Here is a 15635-nt window from a genome sequence, read left to right on the forward strand (position 1 = left end):
ATTTTGCAAATGTAAATGTTGGCCACAAGAGCACGGTGCTATCAAGATCAGCACAAATTAATCACAAGCATTATGAAATGTCTGCTTGACTGATGGTACTTGAACAGCGTCACCTTTCCACAGATATCGGGAATTGTGGCTTTATAAAAAATGTTGCTCTTGATGAGTGCAAGAGTTAGTAGATTAGAAGACAAGACTAATTCCTAGTTCTAGTCCTGGCATTGAGAATTCAGTATCTATATTTGCCCGGGTAAAGACCACTACTGAAGATGTAGCTGAGAGAAAAAGATGATTATAGTATTCTAACGATCATTGTAAATTTTAGCCAAAGATCTTTTTGTACGATTTTACAAATTTAGAGATTTTTAAAACTTTGATTTTACTTTTGTCTTAAGATATGTCATTCCAAGATATCTGTCATTCAAACTTCCCAGCAGTTTGATGATTCCCTTACTCCTATTGCTACAGCATCCTATGGTTGCAGGGTGTGGGAGCTGATTACAGAATGTGTCCTTAGTGGTGTGCCTGAAGCCAGTGGGAGTGTTATAATGGTTCATCTGTGTTAAACAATACTTAAATACTGCTTCCCTTTTACAAATTAAGTCTACATAAAGCCAGTCTAGGACACTTTCAGCAAATTCATTATTCATAACAGAGTAGGAGGGACAAGATGGAGTAGATATGTTTTTCCCTGGAATTCTTCCCACTAAATACAGCTAAAAGCCCTGGACATAGATAAAATAAACATGAGACACTTCTGAAAGATGAAGAGAAGGAGAATGCAGATTGGCAAAGTACCTCAGTAAGAACACAGTAGTGAGTTCCTTGTGTTTTTGTTTCTTTGGTTTGTTTTGCTTTCATGTCTCAGACTGGGGTGTAAATGGAATGAGCAACCCAGAAACACCAATGAGAACAGACAACAAAAGCCAAGAACAGCCTGCTCTCTCAAGCCAAAGGACCCGAAAGCGGCAACCTAGAGAGGCAAAGAACTTTTATACAGTAATTGCGCATTCTAGCCAAACACATGGAAAAACCTCAGTCCCACCCTGTCAGCAAAGGCCAAGTGGAGTCTAGACTTCCTCCCTTGCTTGGCTACAATGAGGTCTCCCCAACCCAGTTCCCTATTGGGGTGGTGGCAGAGAAGGCCTAAGAGAGAGCTGGGACTCTCATCCCTGCCTGATGGTATGCCACCCCCCACCCCTGCCCCATGGTGTCAGTGGAGGCCACCTGGAGAGCCTACACTTCTCCCCACTCCAGCAGGAATAAGCGCCCAACCCCTTGGTACCACTGGAGCCCACATTCTCCAGTAGGAAGCAGTAATGACGTACCTCTATCCCTGCCTCGGTGTCAAGGGAGGCTGAGCAGTGAGCCTGAACCTTCACCTCCACCTGGCAGTAGTGGGGAGGCACTGTATGTACCCCGACTGTGCCCGCCAGTGTGGTGTCAGAGAACACCTGCTAAAACAGAAGATTTAAATACGATCCAGAGTCTCACTGTACACAAAGTCACACTTTCATACCAAGAACCAGGAAAATCTCAACCTGAAGGAGAAGACGATCAACAGATACCAAGATGGAGATGACACAGATGTTGGAATTATTGGACAAAGCTATTAAAGCAGCCATCAAAAACATTTTAGAAATCGGGGCACCTGGGTGTCTCCATCAGTTAAGGGTCCAATTTTTGATTTTGGCTCAGGTCATGATCTCTCGGTTTGTGAGACAGAACCCCATGTTGGGTTCTGCACTGATAGCATGGAAACTGCTTGGGACTCTCTCTCTGCCCCTCCCCAACTTGTACTCTCACTCTCTCAAATAAACTTTAAAGGGGCACCTGGGCGGTTCAGTCAGTTAAGCATCTGACTTCGGCTCAGGTCATGATTTCACAGTTCCTGAGTTCAAGCCTGTGCTGACAGCTCGGAGCCTGGAGCCTACCTTGGATTCTGTGTCTCCCTCTCTCTGCCCCCTCCCCGCTCATGTTCTGTCTCTGTATCAAACACTAAAAAATTTTTTTTAAGAACTTAAAAAAAATTTAGAAATCTTCATTAAGCAACTATGAACATGCTTGAAACCTGAAAAAACAAAGTCTCAGCAAAGAAATGTAAGAATCAAATGGAAATTTGAAGCTGAAATTAAATAAAAATCTCACTGGGAGGGCTGAACACCAGAGTGGAGAGGAAAAGGGAAAGAATCAGAGACTCAAAGTTAAAACAGAAATGACTCAATGTGAATGGGGATAACAGCCTGAAGGTAGTAACTATGGGTTTGTAACAAAAAGATCTAACATGTCATCAGAGTCCCAGAAAGAGAAGGTGGGGCTGCAGAAGTATTTGGAAAAAAAAAAAAAAAAAAAAAAAAGGCTGAAAAGTTTCCAAATTTGGCAAAAGACATAAATCTATATATTCAAGAAGCTGAGTGAACCCCAAACAGCATAAACTCTAAGAAATCTTGATAAGACAAACTTCTGAAAACTAAAGATAAAAAAGCTTGAAATCATCAAGACAGAAACAACTGCTTGCCAATAAGGGAAAGATAATGGAGATCACAGATTTTTCCTTGGAAACTACAGAGGCCAGGAAAATCCATACAATTTTTCAAGCGCTCTAAGAACTGTCAACTCTGAATATATCTGGTGAAATTAGCCTTCAGGAATTAGTGGGGGGGGGGGGGGGACATCCTCAGACTCTGGCAAACTAAAATTGTTGCTTGAATAGACCTATGCTGAAAGAAGAAGGACTAAAGGAAGTTTTTAAAACAGAAAAGAATGTTTTTTAAAAAAAGAGAAGTCTTGGAACATCAAGGAACAATGAAAAGAGTGAAGATATGGGTAAATGTAATAGACTCTCCTTCTCCTCTTGAGTTTTCTGAATTGATGGTAGAAACAAGATATATAACATTGTCTGATGTAAGACTTTCCTCAATCTGGGAAAATGTTGACCTCAACTGATTTTTGTGATGAAAACAGTTCTGGATCTTAATTGTGGTGGTGGTTACAGGAATCTACACCTGATAAAGTGGCACAGAACCGGACACATTGTACTACCATTGACTTCCGGGTTTTGATACTGTTTTGTAGTCACTGAAGACATACTGTACTATCTTTGCAATTCCCCGTGTCACCATCTAGGCCCCCAAACCTGGCCTTTACTGTCCAGCTGCTTGTACTAACCTTTCTCTTACATTTTACTGTAAGCTCTCCTTTTCAGCTTTCTCCTTCACTCAAATGAAATCTGAGAACCACCCACCCCCCCACCTTCCCAACCCACCCCCACCTCCCCAGATGACGGCAACTGCCTGGACTCTCTAGCCTGCCCAGACCATCCCATTTGAGCTAAACCTGACTCACTCCTGCACAGATGGACCATGGAGTGACCTCTGGAATGAGTACTATTACCTTTTTACCTCATTTTAATACTAAACTCTCTAACAAGGAAACTCAGCCTCATTTACAAAGTATACAATGTATGGGCATGCGTGACCTTACGCTTGCCTCTAAATAGGATGACCAGGCTCCCCCAACTAAATATACAACCTAACCCTAAGCAAAAGGAACCCATTCACCCTCTCTCAGGGAGTAACAGCTTTGGAAGCCATTCCCTGGGAACTCTCCTTAGTTGCTGCAAATAAAAGTTTCTTTGTGTGAAAACTCAACCTTATAGTTTCTGACTCATCAAGGAGTGAACTCATGTTGTTTTGGTTCACTCACAAATCTTTACTTCAAAATAAAGTTTTTAAAGGGTATAGGACAAAGACACTGACTATGCTACTTTGAGAGGGGCAGGGATGAAGTGATAATCCCTCCTCCTGAATAATTTCCAGCTCTCAGAGATTAAACTGATCTCTTCCCAAATATCTTCCTTTATTTTCTGCTGAGTACATTTCTCTCACAATTTGTTAGAAGTCTGGTTATTTTAACAAGAGATAACTAGAGAGATACTACCAGTAGAAAAACCCATCACAGTTTATTGAAATTAAGATTACATTTTTTTTTTAAAGCTTATTTGAGAGAGACAGAGTATGTGAGAGACAGCAGGGGAGGGGGCAGAGAAGCAGAGAAAATACCTAGCAGGCTCCTTCTGGTCAGCACAGAGCCTGGTCAGCATAGAGCCTGACGTGGGGTTGGAACTCATGAACCATGAGATCATGACCTGAGCTGAATGAAATCAAGAGTCAAATGACCTTGAGCGAGAGGTGCTGAATCGACTGAGCCACCCAGGTGCTCTATAACAACTTTTTACATTAAGAATGTACTCTGGGTGTGGGCGCCTGGGTGACTTAGTTGGTTAAGCGCATCTTACTCAAGTGAGGCTCACTCTTGATTTCATTCAGCTCAGGTCATGATTTTCATGGTTCATGAGTTTGAGCCCCACATTGGGCTCTGCACTGACAGCGTGGAGCCTGCTTGGGGTTCTCCCTCTGCTCATCTCCTGCTCATGCTCTCCCTTTCTCAAAATACACACACACACACACACACACACACACACACACACAGGAACAAACTACTGATGTAAGCCCCAACATGGAGGCATCTCAAAAACATCATGCTGAGGGAAAGCCAGACACCAAAGAGCAAAGAGCACATTCCATGATTCAATCCATGTGAATCTGAGGATAAGTCAAACTATAACAATAGAGTAAGAGCGGGGTTATAGGGTACACATGGCAAGCCTGATGCAGTCTAGTGTAGATTTAGATCTACACATTTCCTTATTTGCAAATTATATCCCCACTTCCCACGATAAAACAATAGTTGAGAGTAGGCCCCTAAAGATTAAGAGTTTTCATCTAGTTTTTTAAATTATTCAACAACCTGAAGGTACTAGGTGGTAAATGACTTTGAATGATTTTGACTATTTTTAGTTTCATCAGTGCAATTCAAATTCCTACAAGTGTGAGCTTAAAATATATTTAAGATTAGTTTGTTAGTACCCTGAATATTGACCTTTCCCCCTATATAAAACAATCTATGTTGATGCCATGGATCGATCTTGCTTTAGGCCTCCATGAACTGAGCTGTATACAACCCCATTACGTTACTAGGACTGTTATTCACCTCTTGCCCAACATTCTCTAAGTAACCTTTATGATTTTTTCTCTAGTAAATTTGCTTCCAAACTGAGGTCAGTTGTAAAAGTTTAAGAGTTTGTGGTGTCTCTTAATTAGCATCTAACCACTGGACAGTGGCATTTTTCTCTTACTTTTCATGTGAAAACCACAAAACAACATTAAAACACAATTTCCCAATTGACTAAAACCACATATACATTTTGCATATTTCACAAACTTCTCAACAAGCTAAATTATTAGTGAATTTTATTATAATTAAAACTGGACTTATAAATTCTAAGACTAAATTCAATAATACTGTTTAGTTCTTTGTAAACTTGTTAAAAGAAAAAATTACCAGTATTAGGTAAGTATAAAGCTAGTTGGTTAGTCATTAATGGAAAGATTTTTATTTGGCCCAATTTTGTGAAGACTCTTCATGCTCTATTTATATCATATAAAACAAAAAATTCAGTATACTTTTACAAGTATAAATGCTTCTAAAAAAAAGGCACTGTACAACTCTAAATTCAAGGTACAAAAGCAAGTAGGGATATCAGCACACTGCAATCAGCTAAGTGGTCAGCTAAAAGAAAACAAATACAGCAACTGTAGTAAATGTATTTATTTTGAATGTAATATAAAATGGCTTGGAAAAAGTCTAAATGTTATCCGAATGATTCTGATTTTAAAACTGGACAAATCTATCAAGTATAAAAATATGTCGTTCAATAGTGGGTATTCTCACCTCCCTATTTTTGTCAGAGAGATATTTACAAAAATTTGTCTCGAATTGTGTCTTATTTCTTCCAAGACTTACCTGAGGCTTAACCGAAGTTTTCACCGAAAACCCTGCCACTATGGCATAATTTCCTCTTCCTCCTTCTAGAACTTATTTAGAAACTGTGTAAATAAAGCCAATTTAATGAGAAAATAGTGCAACCTGATGTATGGAACTGCCTAAGCAATCTCATCTGCTGGTGCCCCTGCACCTGCCCAGCAGGGCTGGGTGTGACTACAGACCACGGGGTAAATGTCTAACACTGAACTCCGCACACACCTGAAACGGGTGGTGAGGTGCTGCCACTGTCAGGATGTGACATCTGAGAACCCATGCTAGGAAGAGAGCATCATGTGACTTCCAAAGAGCAGCCTGCAAAGGGACTGGTCTGAATTGTACACAGTATAGGGCACAGTGCACAGCACAAGCCTGGCGTGTGCACAAAGTACACGTGGGAAAGACCAACTGCATTCACGAGCATCTAACGCCCTGAGCCTAACTTTGATAAATAAGGACACTACTAAGACTTTGTGTGAAAAAGAGATTTAGTTGCTTCAAGTTACACAGTGTACACTTTTACATTTCCATTTAAAAAAATTTTTTTAGTGTTTATTTTTGAGAGACATGGCACAAGTGGGGGAGGGGCAGAGAGAGAGGGAGGCACAGAATCTGAAGCAGGCTCTGAGCTGTCAGCACACAGCCCGATGCGGGGCTCGAACCCACAAGCTGTGAGATCATGACCTGAGCCAAAGTCGGACGCTCAGCCGACTGAACCACCCATGCGCCCCTACATTTCCATGTTTTTAAATAAGAATTTACTATTCACTGTGGGGACTACTTACAGTTGAAGTGTTCAATCCCAATCAAATTAAATTCTACTGAGTATATTTTTATATATCTTTAGGGAACAAGGCTTCCTCCCTAATGACAAAGTATCCAATGTCAAATTTTTTATGAACAAAATAAAAGTTTATAAATATTTTGGCATTTTAGAACTTTTCCTAATACAATCTGAGGTCTAATAAACTCAACAGAAATAGAGATTCGATGGCCAAGATGAATATGCTTCCAGTCTTACCCCTCTCTGGGGGATTTTGTTAACAAAAACAATACAACAGCGTCTTTGCATTGACCAAAGCAACCATCATGTTGATCAGATCACACTGACACTTGCAAGTGACCAAAATTAGGTGATAAGCATGTGAGGTGGTGGCAGGGGACAGCCTTATGAAAGGGGGTAAACACGTAAGGTGTGAGGAGGGAAACAGCCGAGAAGCCAACGCTGGTTTAATATTACAGGATTACTTAATCTACCTTGACCTTAAAACCAGAATAATGGGAGGTGAAAAATCAACACCACTCTTATTAGTGACGTTGAAGAGAAAAAAAAAATGAGCAAGGGTTTTCACTGATAGGTTATAAGCATTAGGCAAAAACAAAGACAAAAGAAGTCAAATCAAGTCAATACAAAGCAGTAATAAAATATAAAAATAAGACATTATTAAACTATCATGGATGTTATTCTAGGTCTCAAAATTTGAAAGATACCTAATTAAAATCTTACTCCTCCAAAAAAATCCAAAGTGAAAAAGTATCAATTTTAGTAAAGATATCAATACATATATGCATATATAGATACACAAGAATAATGCAAATAGATTTACAAAGATGTTAATTTGGCACTTTTACTTCGATTTTTAAAGAAAGTAAATACAGATTATCTTTGCATAACAAATTTTCATTCTGGAGAAATAGGATTTAGAAATAAAAGGTTCAAACATCTCCCTTCTTAAAAATAACATTGACACAGATAACTTTACCCGTTAAAACTCCTGGTTGGCAACTTTATAAATCTGTCTTGATATATCTAAATCCACAAGTTTGACAAAGTAATTTTAGTTTTTTTTTCTATCAGTGATACCTGGTTTGTCCACTTTCAGTACATGTACCATTTGGCCAGAAGTCCATAAATAATATTAATGTTTTCAATGTAGAAATCTTAAAGTTCTAAAGGGAAGTATTGCTCAGTAGATAAATTCTCCTGGAATTTCTTGTAGCAAAGGTTCCTCAAATTTAAATCGTTTGGAAATGGCCTTTTGCTCCATTTTCTCTTTTTCAGACTGTCTGCATTGTCCTAAAGTATATGAAGTAAATACAATTAACTCCTCTGTTACAACTGATTCCTCGGTTTCTGGTTTCTGAGTATCTGAATTAATTTCAGGCACAGAATCACCTTCTTGGAGTGCATTTGCTTCTTCTAATGTCCCTTTCACCTTGAAAGAAGGATCCTGAATACTGCTCTCTGTCAACCACGGATGCTTTAGACATTCTTCAGCTGTGGCTCGATGTCTATAAAAAGATACACATTTTACACTTAAGTAGTTTAAAACTTCAATTATAAACTGGAGCATAAGAGAGGTGCCTGGGTGGCTCAATTGGTACAGCATGAGACTCTTGATCTCAAGGTTGTGAGTTCAAGCCCCATACTCGGTGTAGAGATTACTTAAAAAAAAAAAAAAAAAAAAATATTCTTAAAAAATAGTGAATGAATAAATCTATAAATCAACCAATTTAATAAATCAGAACGTAAGGTAGATTTATTGTATTATATTTTGGGAGTTATGAAGAGTTAACAAGAATCTTATTGTGATTCCTGGATAAGACTGGAAGTTTTGGTGTTTGTGTGCAATGCCATTCCCACAATCATGAAAAATATTTTAAGTAAAATGTCTCTGAAAAGTCCTTTTGGAAGACCAAACACAGCAGAGGATATCTGTTATACTGAGATGCAGCTTACATTTTCTAGAGACATTCTCTTTTTTTTTTTTTTTTAATTTTTTTTTCAACGTTTTTTATTTATTTTTGGGACAGAGAGAGACAGAGCATGAACGGGGGAGGGGCAGAGAGAGAGGGAGACACAGAATCAGAAACAGGCTCCAGGCTCCGAGCCATCAGCCCAGAGCCTGACGCGGGGCTCGAACTCACGGACCGCGAGATCGTGACCTGGCTGAAGTCGGACGCTTAACCGACTGCGCCACCCAGGCGCCCCTAGAGACATTCTCATTTTTTAAAAAATGTTTATTCATTTTTTGAGAGAGAGAGAAAGACAGAGCACTAGAGGGGGAGGGCCAGAGAGAGAGAGGGAGACATAGAATCTGAAGCAGGCTCCAGGCTCTGAGCTGTCAGCACAGAATCTGACACATGGCTCAAACCCACAAACTGTGAGATTGTGACATGAGCTGAAGTCTGACGCTTAACCAACTGAGCCACCCAGGCGCTCCGAAACATTCTCAGTTTTGACACTTTTTCTTTCAATAGGTATAATAAGCTCAAGGTCTTATCTAGCTTAATGTCTACACTTTTGTGTTTCAGTTTAACCTGCTTTTGTTCAGAGCATACTAAAAAATTGACAAAGATCAATATTAACTAATACTTACTCAGGTTTCTTAACTAAAAGTGTCTTAATGAAGTTAATAGCAGACTCAGACACAACATCAAATTCTTCCTCAGAATAGCTTAAGTTCATCTGAGAGATGTTTAGGAACGTTTCTTGTTTATCATCACCTAAGAAAGGCGATACTCCCGTAAGCATGACGTATGTTAACACTCCAATGCTCCTAAATCAGAATGAAAATGTAAGAAAAATTAGTGACTTATTCATTTCTTGAAACTAATTTGATCAATTTTTTCATAAATAGCTCTTACCACATATCTGTTGCCATGCTGATAGGATCATAACTAAGAATTTCAGGAGCTAGTATCAGAAACAGAAGAAAACATTTAGGTGTGTGAAAAAAATTCCTAATTTGCTTTTCGAGATAAAAGTTTTTTTTAAAACCCACCAGAAATTCTAAGACACTATTCAAGATTTGGGCTAAAATAAGTTAACATTATATATATTGTATAAATTAATCTGAATTATTATAAAGTCTAACTAGATATAATTAACTTGTTTATTTTTCACACCTGCACCCTCCATTGTTGGGTCTTAATATTTTTAAAATATCTGAATGCATAAATAGTGTAATAGAAACTGACAACTGACACCTTTCTCTTCCCATATCCTCTATAATCATGCATTGTATCTAACAGATTACTACTTTCAAATCTTTCTCAATGCATCTGTGACTCTCCTTCCCTACCTCCCACCCTAGTCCAGGGTACTTTCCCCTCCTGACTTCCCCATTCATTCCACATGCCTGATCTATTTTCCATGCTGTAGCTTTAAAAGGTCTACCCACTGACAAAAAGTCAGCCAACAAAGTTAAAAAAAAAAAAAAAAAAAAAGAGCCCTGGGCATTCTCAGATGACATGCATCACACACAGAGACAACAAAGTTGCCTCTGTGGAGTTTGTAAAAAACAAGTTTGCTTTGATAATATTTAATTAAACTGCTGTCACACATACAGCAATAGAAAGACATTCGCAAATGTTTAAAAACTTAGGAGAAGTTTATGAAAATCCTCCTTTAAAGAAAAACCTACTCATTGATACAATCCAGTCAACCAAAAGATTATTTTTTTTCAAAAATATGCAAATAGGAAGAAAAGATAGGCAATCAAGTACTGGATCCATTTAAAAACAGGGGGGAATGAAGATGTTCCAATTCTAGGAAAAGACAAAACACTCAAGTCACATATTCATTACTGGTTGGGGACAACCTTCTCCCCTCGTCCCCTGAATATGAGGAATGACAGGTTGGGAGAAAATGTTAAGTAGGTTAAATTTCCTCAACTTCTACTTCTGAAACTGACTTGTGGAACAGAAGCTACAAGTATTATTTAAAACTTTTACTTTATCAGTAAAACAATTTTTAATAGTTCAAATTTAAAAGTTTTAAAAGAAACTACTAGGAAATTTAAAATGAAATGCATAGCATCCAAATTACTGGAGGGGAAAAAGTAAAATAAGAGACCATAGAGCAAAAGATGGTGGGAAGACCGTATGATTTCATTCATTTGTGGAATTTAAGAAACAAAACAGATGAACATAGGGGAAGGGAAGGAAAAATAAAATTAAGATAAAAACAGAGGGAGGCAAACCATAAAAGAGACTCTTAACTACAGAGAACAAACTGAGGGTTGCTGGATGGGAGGTGGGCAGGGAGCCGGGGGGCAGGGGATGAGCTAAAAGGCTGATAGGCATTAAGGAGGGCACTTGTGATGAGCACTGGGTGTTGTATACAAGTGATGAATCACTAAATTCTACTCCTGAAACTAAGATTATTAGTATGTTAACTAACTAGAATTTAAATAAAAACTTGAAACATTAAAAAAAGATAGTGGGAAGAGGGGGTAGGAAATAAAAACAGCTTCCTTTTTTGTGATTATATGCTGAACACTGATATAAGAGCTTGGTATAGCAAATCCAATAAGGCAGTATTATTATGGCCCCATGTTATGGACAGAGGAATGTGAGGTACAGAGATTTCAGTACTGAGGTCACATACACAGCCAGTAGATAGCATACCGTTCCCAGGCAGGTGATACTGTGTAGAAAACAAGGTGGGAGTCTTACACTCATCGCTAAAAGTCCATGAAAGAAAGAGGAGAGGCCCCCTTGTTTTTCTTTATTATATACTTTTGAATCATTTAATTGGGATTAGTTGTTTGGGATTGGGCTTGTATTACTTTTATAACAAAGATACTTCTATTTTTTGGAGGGAAAAAAAGCTCTCTTGGTAGAAAATTTAGAATTTACCAAAGAACAGAAAGCATAAAACAAAACAAAACTCATTCAGGGCAATAATTACTATAAGATTCTTAGCTCGCAACCCTTCATTCTAGTTTATAATGCTCTAAACTGGCCGAAATATCTGGACTACCTCTTTCCCAGATGAAGCTCTGTTAAGCCACATTCTTAAACCTTACTTTGTGGTCATGACACTTGCTGAAATTTAAGTATTCTAGCCACAAAGAATACATCAACATTTTCAAGGTTGTTTTTCTGCCTGTGATATCATTTATTACCTAACTAAAGATCTGTTTCAAATTGTAGAACTTATTTTTTTATGTTTATTTTTGAGACAGAGAGAGAGAGAGAGGGAGAGAGAGACAGAGAGTGTAAGCAGGGCAGAGAGAGGGGGACAGAGAATCTGTCAGCACAGAGCCTGATGCGGGGCTCGATCTCACAAGTTCATGACCTGAGCCAAACACACATGCTTAACTGACTGAGCCACCCAGGCGCCTCTCAAATCGCAGGACTTATGTTAAAGCTTTGAGTTATTTTTTTGTACTATCATTGCCAAACAGCTTGGTTTTCCTCAACCCTATCGTCCTCCCAGCCTTGTGTCCTTGGAATTAACTTTCCCCTGTAAACAAAGTCCCGCTATCCTCCACTCCTTCAAGAATGACTTTCACTGTCTCTTCTGTGAAAGGAGGCCTAGGCCGCCCCAAACCCCGTAAAATGCAGCCTGTCTGCCCACCCGACACTTCTACTGTCAGGTAAATATGCTTCCCTTCAGGCATGGGCCCTGGGTGCTTGCTGTCATCGGACACAAAAACTATCCTCCTTAACCTGCCTGCCATCACCTCTGACAACTTCCACACTCGTGTTCATGACCCATGCAGCCACCAGCATATCCATGCTTCTTGACCTACAGGTCTAAAGAGCTGCGCTTCCACAGCTACATCCAAGGCCTTAAAATTACAAAGGGCTGTTTCATCTCTGAAATTTTAAATGTTGATATTATAATCTCTGGTCACAACCTTTAGATTATTTCACTGCCTTGCTCTGCTTACAGATATCTTTTTTGTTGTTGTTGTTACTCATTCAAACCACTATTCTTTTGCATCCTATTTTTCTTCCAGTTTATCAAAAAGGTCATAGTTTATTTATTTTTGTACCAAACGTAAGAGCCACAGTTCATCACTTCAGCTGCTCTCTTACTAGTACCTTCACAGTTTAATCTCCTTTTTCTTTCTGGCAGAGGCTCTCAACCTTGTATCAATCCAACAAAATACCTCTGTTTCACACATCTATGGAATTGCAGGGCTTGCAATTACTTTAACAATGTTTACTATGAACTTGAAATTCTTTAAAGGCCCTTACTTGTTTAATATCCTCCCACTTTCAGATAATATGATATCCTACACTTTGTGAAGAAAATCCTCTTCTATTCTTTTTAGAAGTAATACCTTCAAATTCAGTTAGCCTTTCGGGAAAGGGATCATCAGTTTGGTACCTTAAAGTTTACCATTTTTATATTTAATACAAAGGAAGGAGTCTCTGATGGCAGAATTTTAACATAGCAGATGGCTGGCCCCACTATTAATCATGCCACATGTGAATTTGCTAATGAAGATGATGCCTGACCCCAAACACACAACACAACCCAGTCTTATGAATACTTACCCACATATTCAGGAGTACCCATAATTTCTCGGAGCTCTTCACTGTTCTTCATTATTCTTGAAAGACCAAAATCAACTATCTTAATGTCACCCAGTGGAGATTCACTTGTCAGCAGAATATTCTGAGGCTAAAAACATAACATCCCACTTTCCAAATTAATGAAACCATGACTGAATAGAAAGAGCAAGTAGTGCATAAAACATACACATTTCAACTGTGAAACTGAAATTGACAAATTTAACAATAAGCAGTCATTCATTAAGCAAATATTTTTACAATGTACTTACGATGTGTAAGGCAACAGGCCTTGTACAATCTCCTTCTTTACACTGGCTCCTGCTCAGACCATAAATGTGCATCTACCCCTATTTTAAAAACAAGACCAAGCTACTCATAAAGGAATCCCCTGTGACTCTGCATTTCTTTCTAGCCAACATACTTATTGCTATTCCCTCACTTCTCAATGCAGTTGATTCTGGATTTTGCCCCCTCTCCTAGATCTGTCCTAAGATCATAAAATCTTTAATAATCAAAGACCCACCAAATCAATGGATGTCTTTTAGGCACCATTTTATACACAGATTGCTACATAATGTACTACTGGCAACCATCCTTATATGCCCTCTTGGACATTTTCCTCCTCAATAGATCCCTCACTGTTTTCTTAGGATAGGATTTTTTTCCCTTCTTTCCTTTTAAATATTGGTGTTGCCCCAGATCTCTTGCCTACTGGCCCTCTATCTTTCAGCAATCTCATCTACTATCAAGGCTTCAGCTACCACTTACCTGCTGATGACCTCTATCTACCTTCTACCCTAAGCCCCTTGCCGACTCATAGGTCCAATTAAAATCTATCTTGTCATTTGGCTGACATGGGCCACACCTTCAGCTCCCACTACTGAGCAAAGGCCATCAGTTCAGTAAACACCTCAAGAACAGGTTCTTCCTTCAAACCCCACTAAACCCATGCCTCCCCTTCTGAACTCCCAGTCTCAATGCCCAGCTCAGCAACTAGGGAATCATCCTACAGTAGTTCATCTCCTTCATTTTCAACCATGTCTCACCCTTAGTGAAGTCACTGGCATGCCAATGCTATTTCTTAAATTGCAAAAAACCCGCTGCTTAAAGTTTGGGCTTTCATTATTTCTTACCTGGACTACTAACCTCCTGCCTCTAACTGCCCCCACCTTCAATCCATCCTTCACTGTACAACGATCTCATCATAATGTAAGTCTGATCATGATACTGATGCTAGTCCTCACCAATGGACACACTCTCAAATGGGATGTATTTGACCATGGGTGAGAGAGAACTACCCAAGGCCACAAAATCAATAAGGTTCATATTCCTGGAGTCATTTTTTTTTTTTTAACCCAAATGAAAATAACCTAAGACACTTTTACATAAAAAGTCAAACAGATATATTATGGACTAGAATATAAAATTCATTAGAATTTTTGAAATGGCACTTGACAGAAAAGTTTGTGTTGCTTCAGAAAGTCTACACTGTCTTCTGCCATTAAGAAAATTTCCAAAGATAAATTGAGAAGCACCAGTACTAACAAAGTATAAATACCTCACTGTAGCACGACAAGTGTTTTATAACCCAGCTTCTGCTTCCTCTCTAAGATTAACCTCCTGCCACTATTCTGTAGGCAATCTGTGTTCCAAATCCAACAAGCTGTAATCCCTAAACAAGATGTGCACTCCCACATGTTATGCTTTTGCATTATGTATTGCCTTTTCTCAGGAAGCTCTCTCCCGGACAAATTTAGTTTCGTCATTCACTCCATGCATGGTGGCTCTCAACAAAGCACTGATTCCTCAATAAAACCTTTTCTGATGCCCCCTCTGGTCTTCCAGGGAGGGTTTGATGCCTGACCCCTCTCTATTCCACAACATCTTATACATAGCAAACTTATCCCACTATTTAGCTAATTGTATTTTTCTGTCTTCTCCATCACACTGTGGTTCTCCAGAGTTTTACAATGAATGTTAACATTTCCTTTCCTTCCATGCATATTCAACCACTCCACTGGGCTTCTGTGTCCTCATTCCTCTACCGCAGGTCACTAAAATCCAGCGACGTATTTCCATGCTTTCTGGACTACCACCTTAGCAATGCTTGGCATTGCCGCCACTCCTTCCTTGTTTACAAACTCTTTTTCTCTTGGCTTCCAGAACAAACACTACCCTGGTCTTCCTCCTAATACTCTGGCTGCTGTGTGTGTCTCCTCATCTTCCTTTAACTGGGCCATTAAATGGTGGGTTTCTCACAGCCTGATCTTGAGGCTTTTTGCTCTTTTCACTCCACACTCTCACTTCACACAAGGTATCTGTACCCAAGGCTTAATTATCACCTATACATTAGGAGTCACAGATTTTATCTCTGGCTCAGACTCTTCAACCGCTTACCTAATCTCTCTCCTTTGATGTCTCAAGGCTATCTCGAATTC

The 15635-nt window shown here is 39.1% G+C and overlaps 1 protein-coding gene across 3 annotated transcripts in view; it reads right to left on the bottom strand.

Moving 5' to 3' along the window:
• Positions 1-5891: 5891 nt before the first annotated feature.
• The window catches only part of STK17A (serine/threonine kinase 17a), a 39955-nt gene continuing 30211 nt past the window's right edge, over positions 5892-15635 (bottom strand). The window contains exons 4-8 of one of the 3 annotated variants that reach the window (XM_049641294.1): positions 13180-13306; positions 9532-9580; positions 9264-9443; positions 8060-8199; positions 5892-7960 (exon numbers count right to left, since the gene is read on the bottom strand). In XM_049641294.1, coding sequence (XP_049497251.1) covers positions 7851-7960; positions 8060-8199; positions 9264-9443; positions 9532-9580; positions 13180-13306 — 606 coding nt within the window. In that variant the 3' untranslated portion in view covers positions 5892-7850. Of the gene's footprint in view, positions 8200-9263; positions 9444-9531; positions 9581-13179; positions 13307-15635 lie in introns of all 3 variants that reach the window. The other 2 variants (XM_049641292.1, XM_049641293.1) reach the window with 2 other exon arrangements.

The sequence above is a fragment of the Panthera uncia genome, chromosome A2, assembly GCF_023721935.1.
Source record: "Panthera uncia isolate 11264 chromosome A2, Puncia_PCG_1.0, whole genome shotgun sequence".
Taxonomy (NCBI): domain Eukaryota; kingdom Metazoa; phylum Chordata; class Mammalia; order Carnivora; family Felidae; genus Panthera; species Panthera uncia.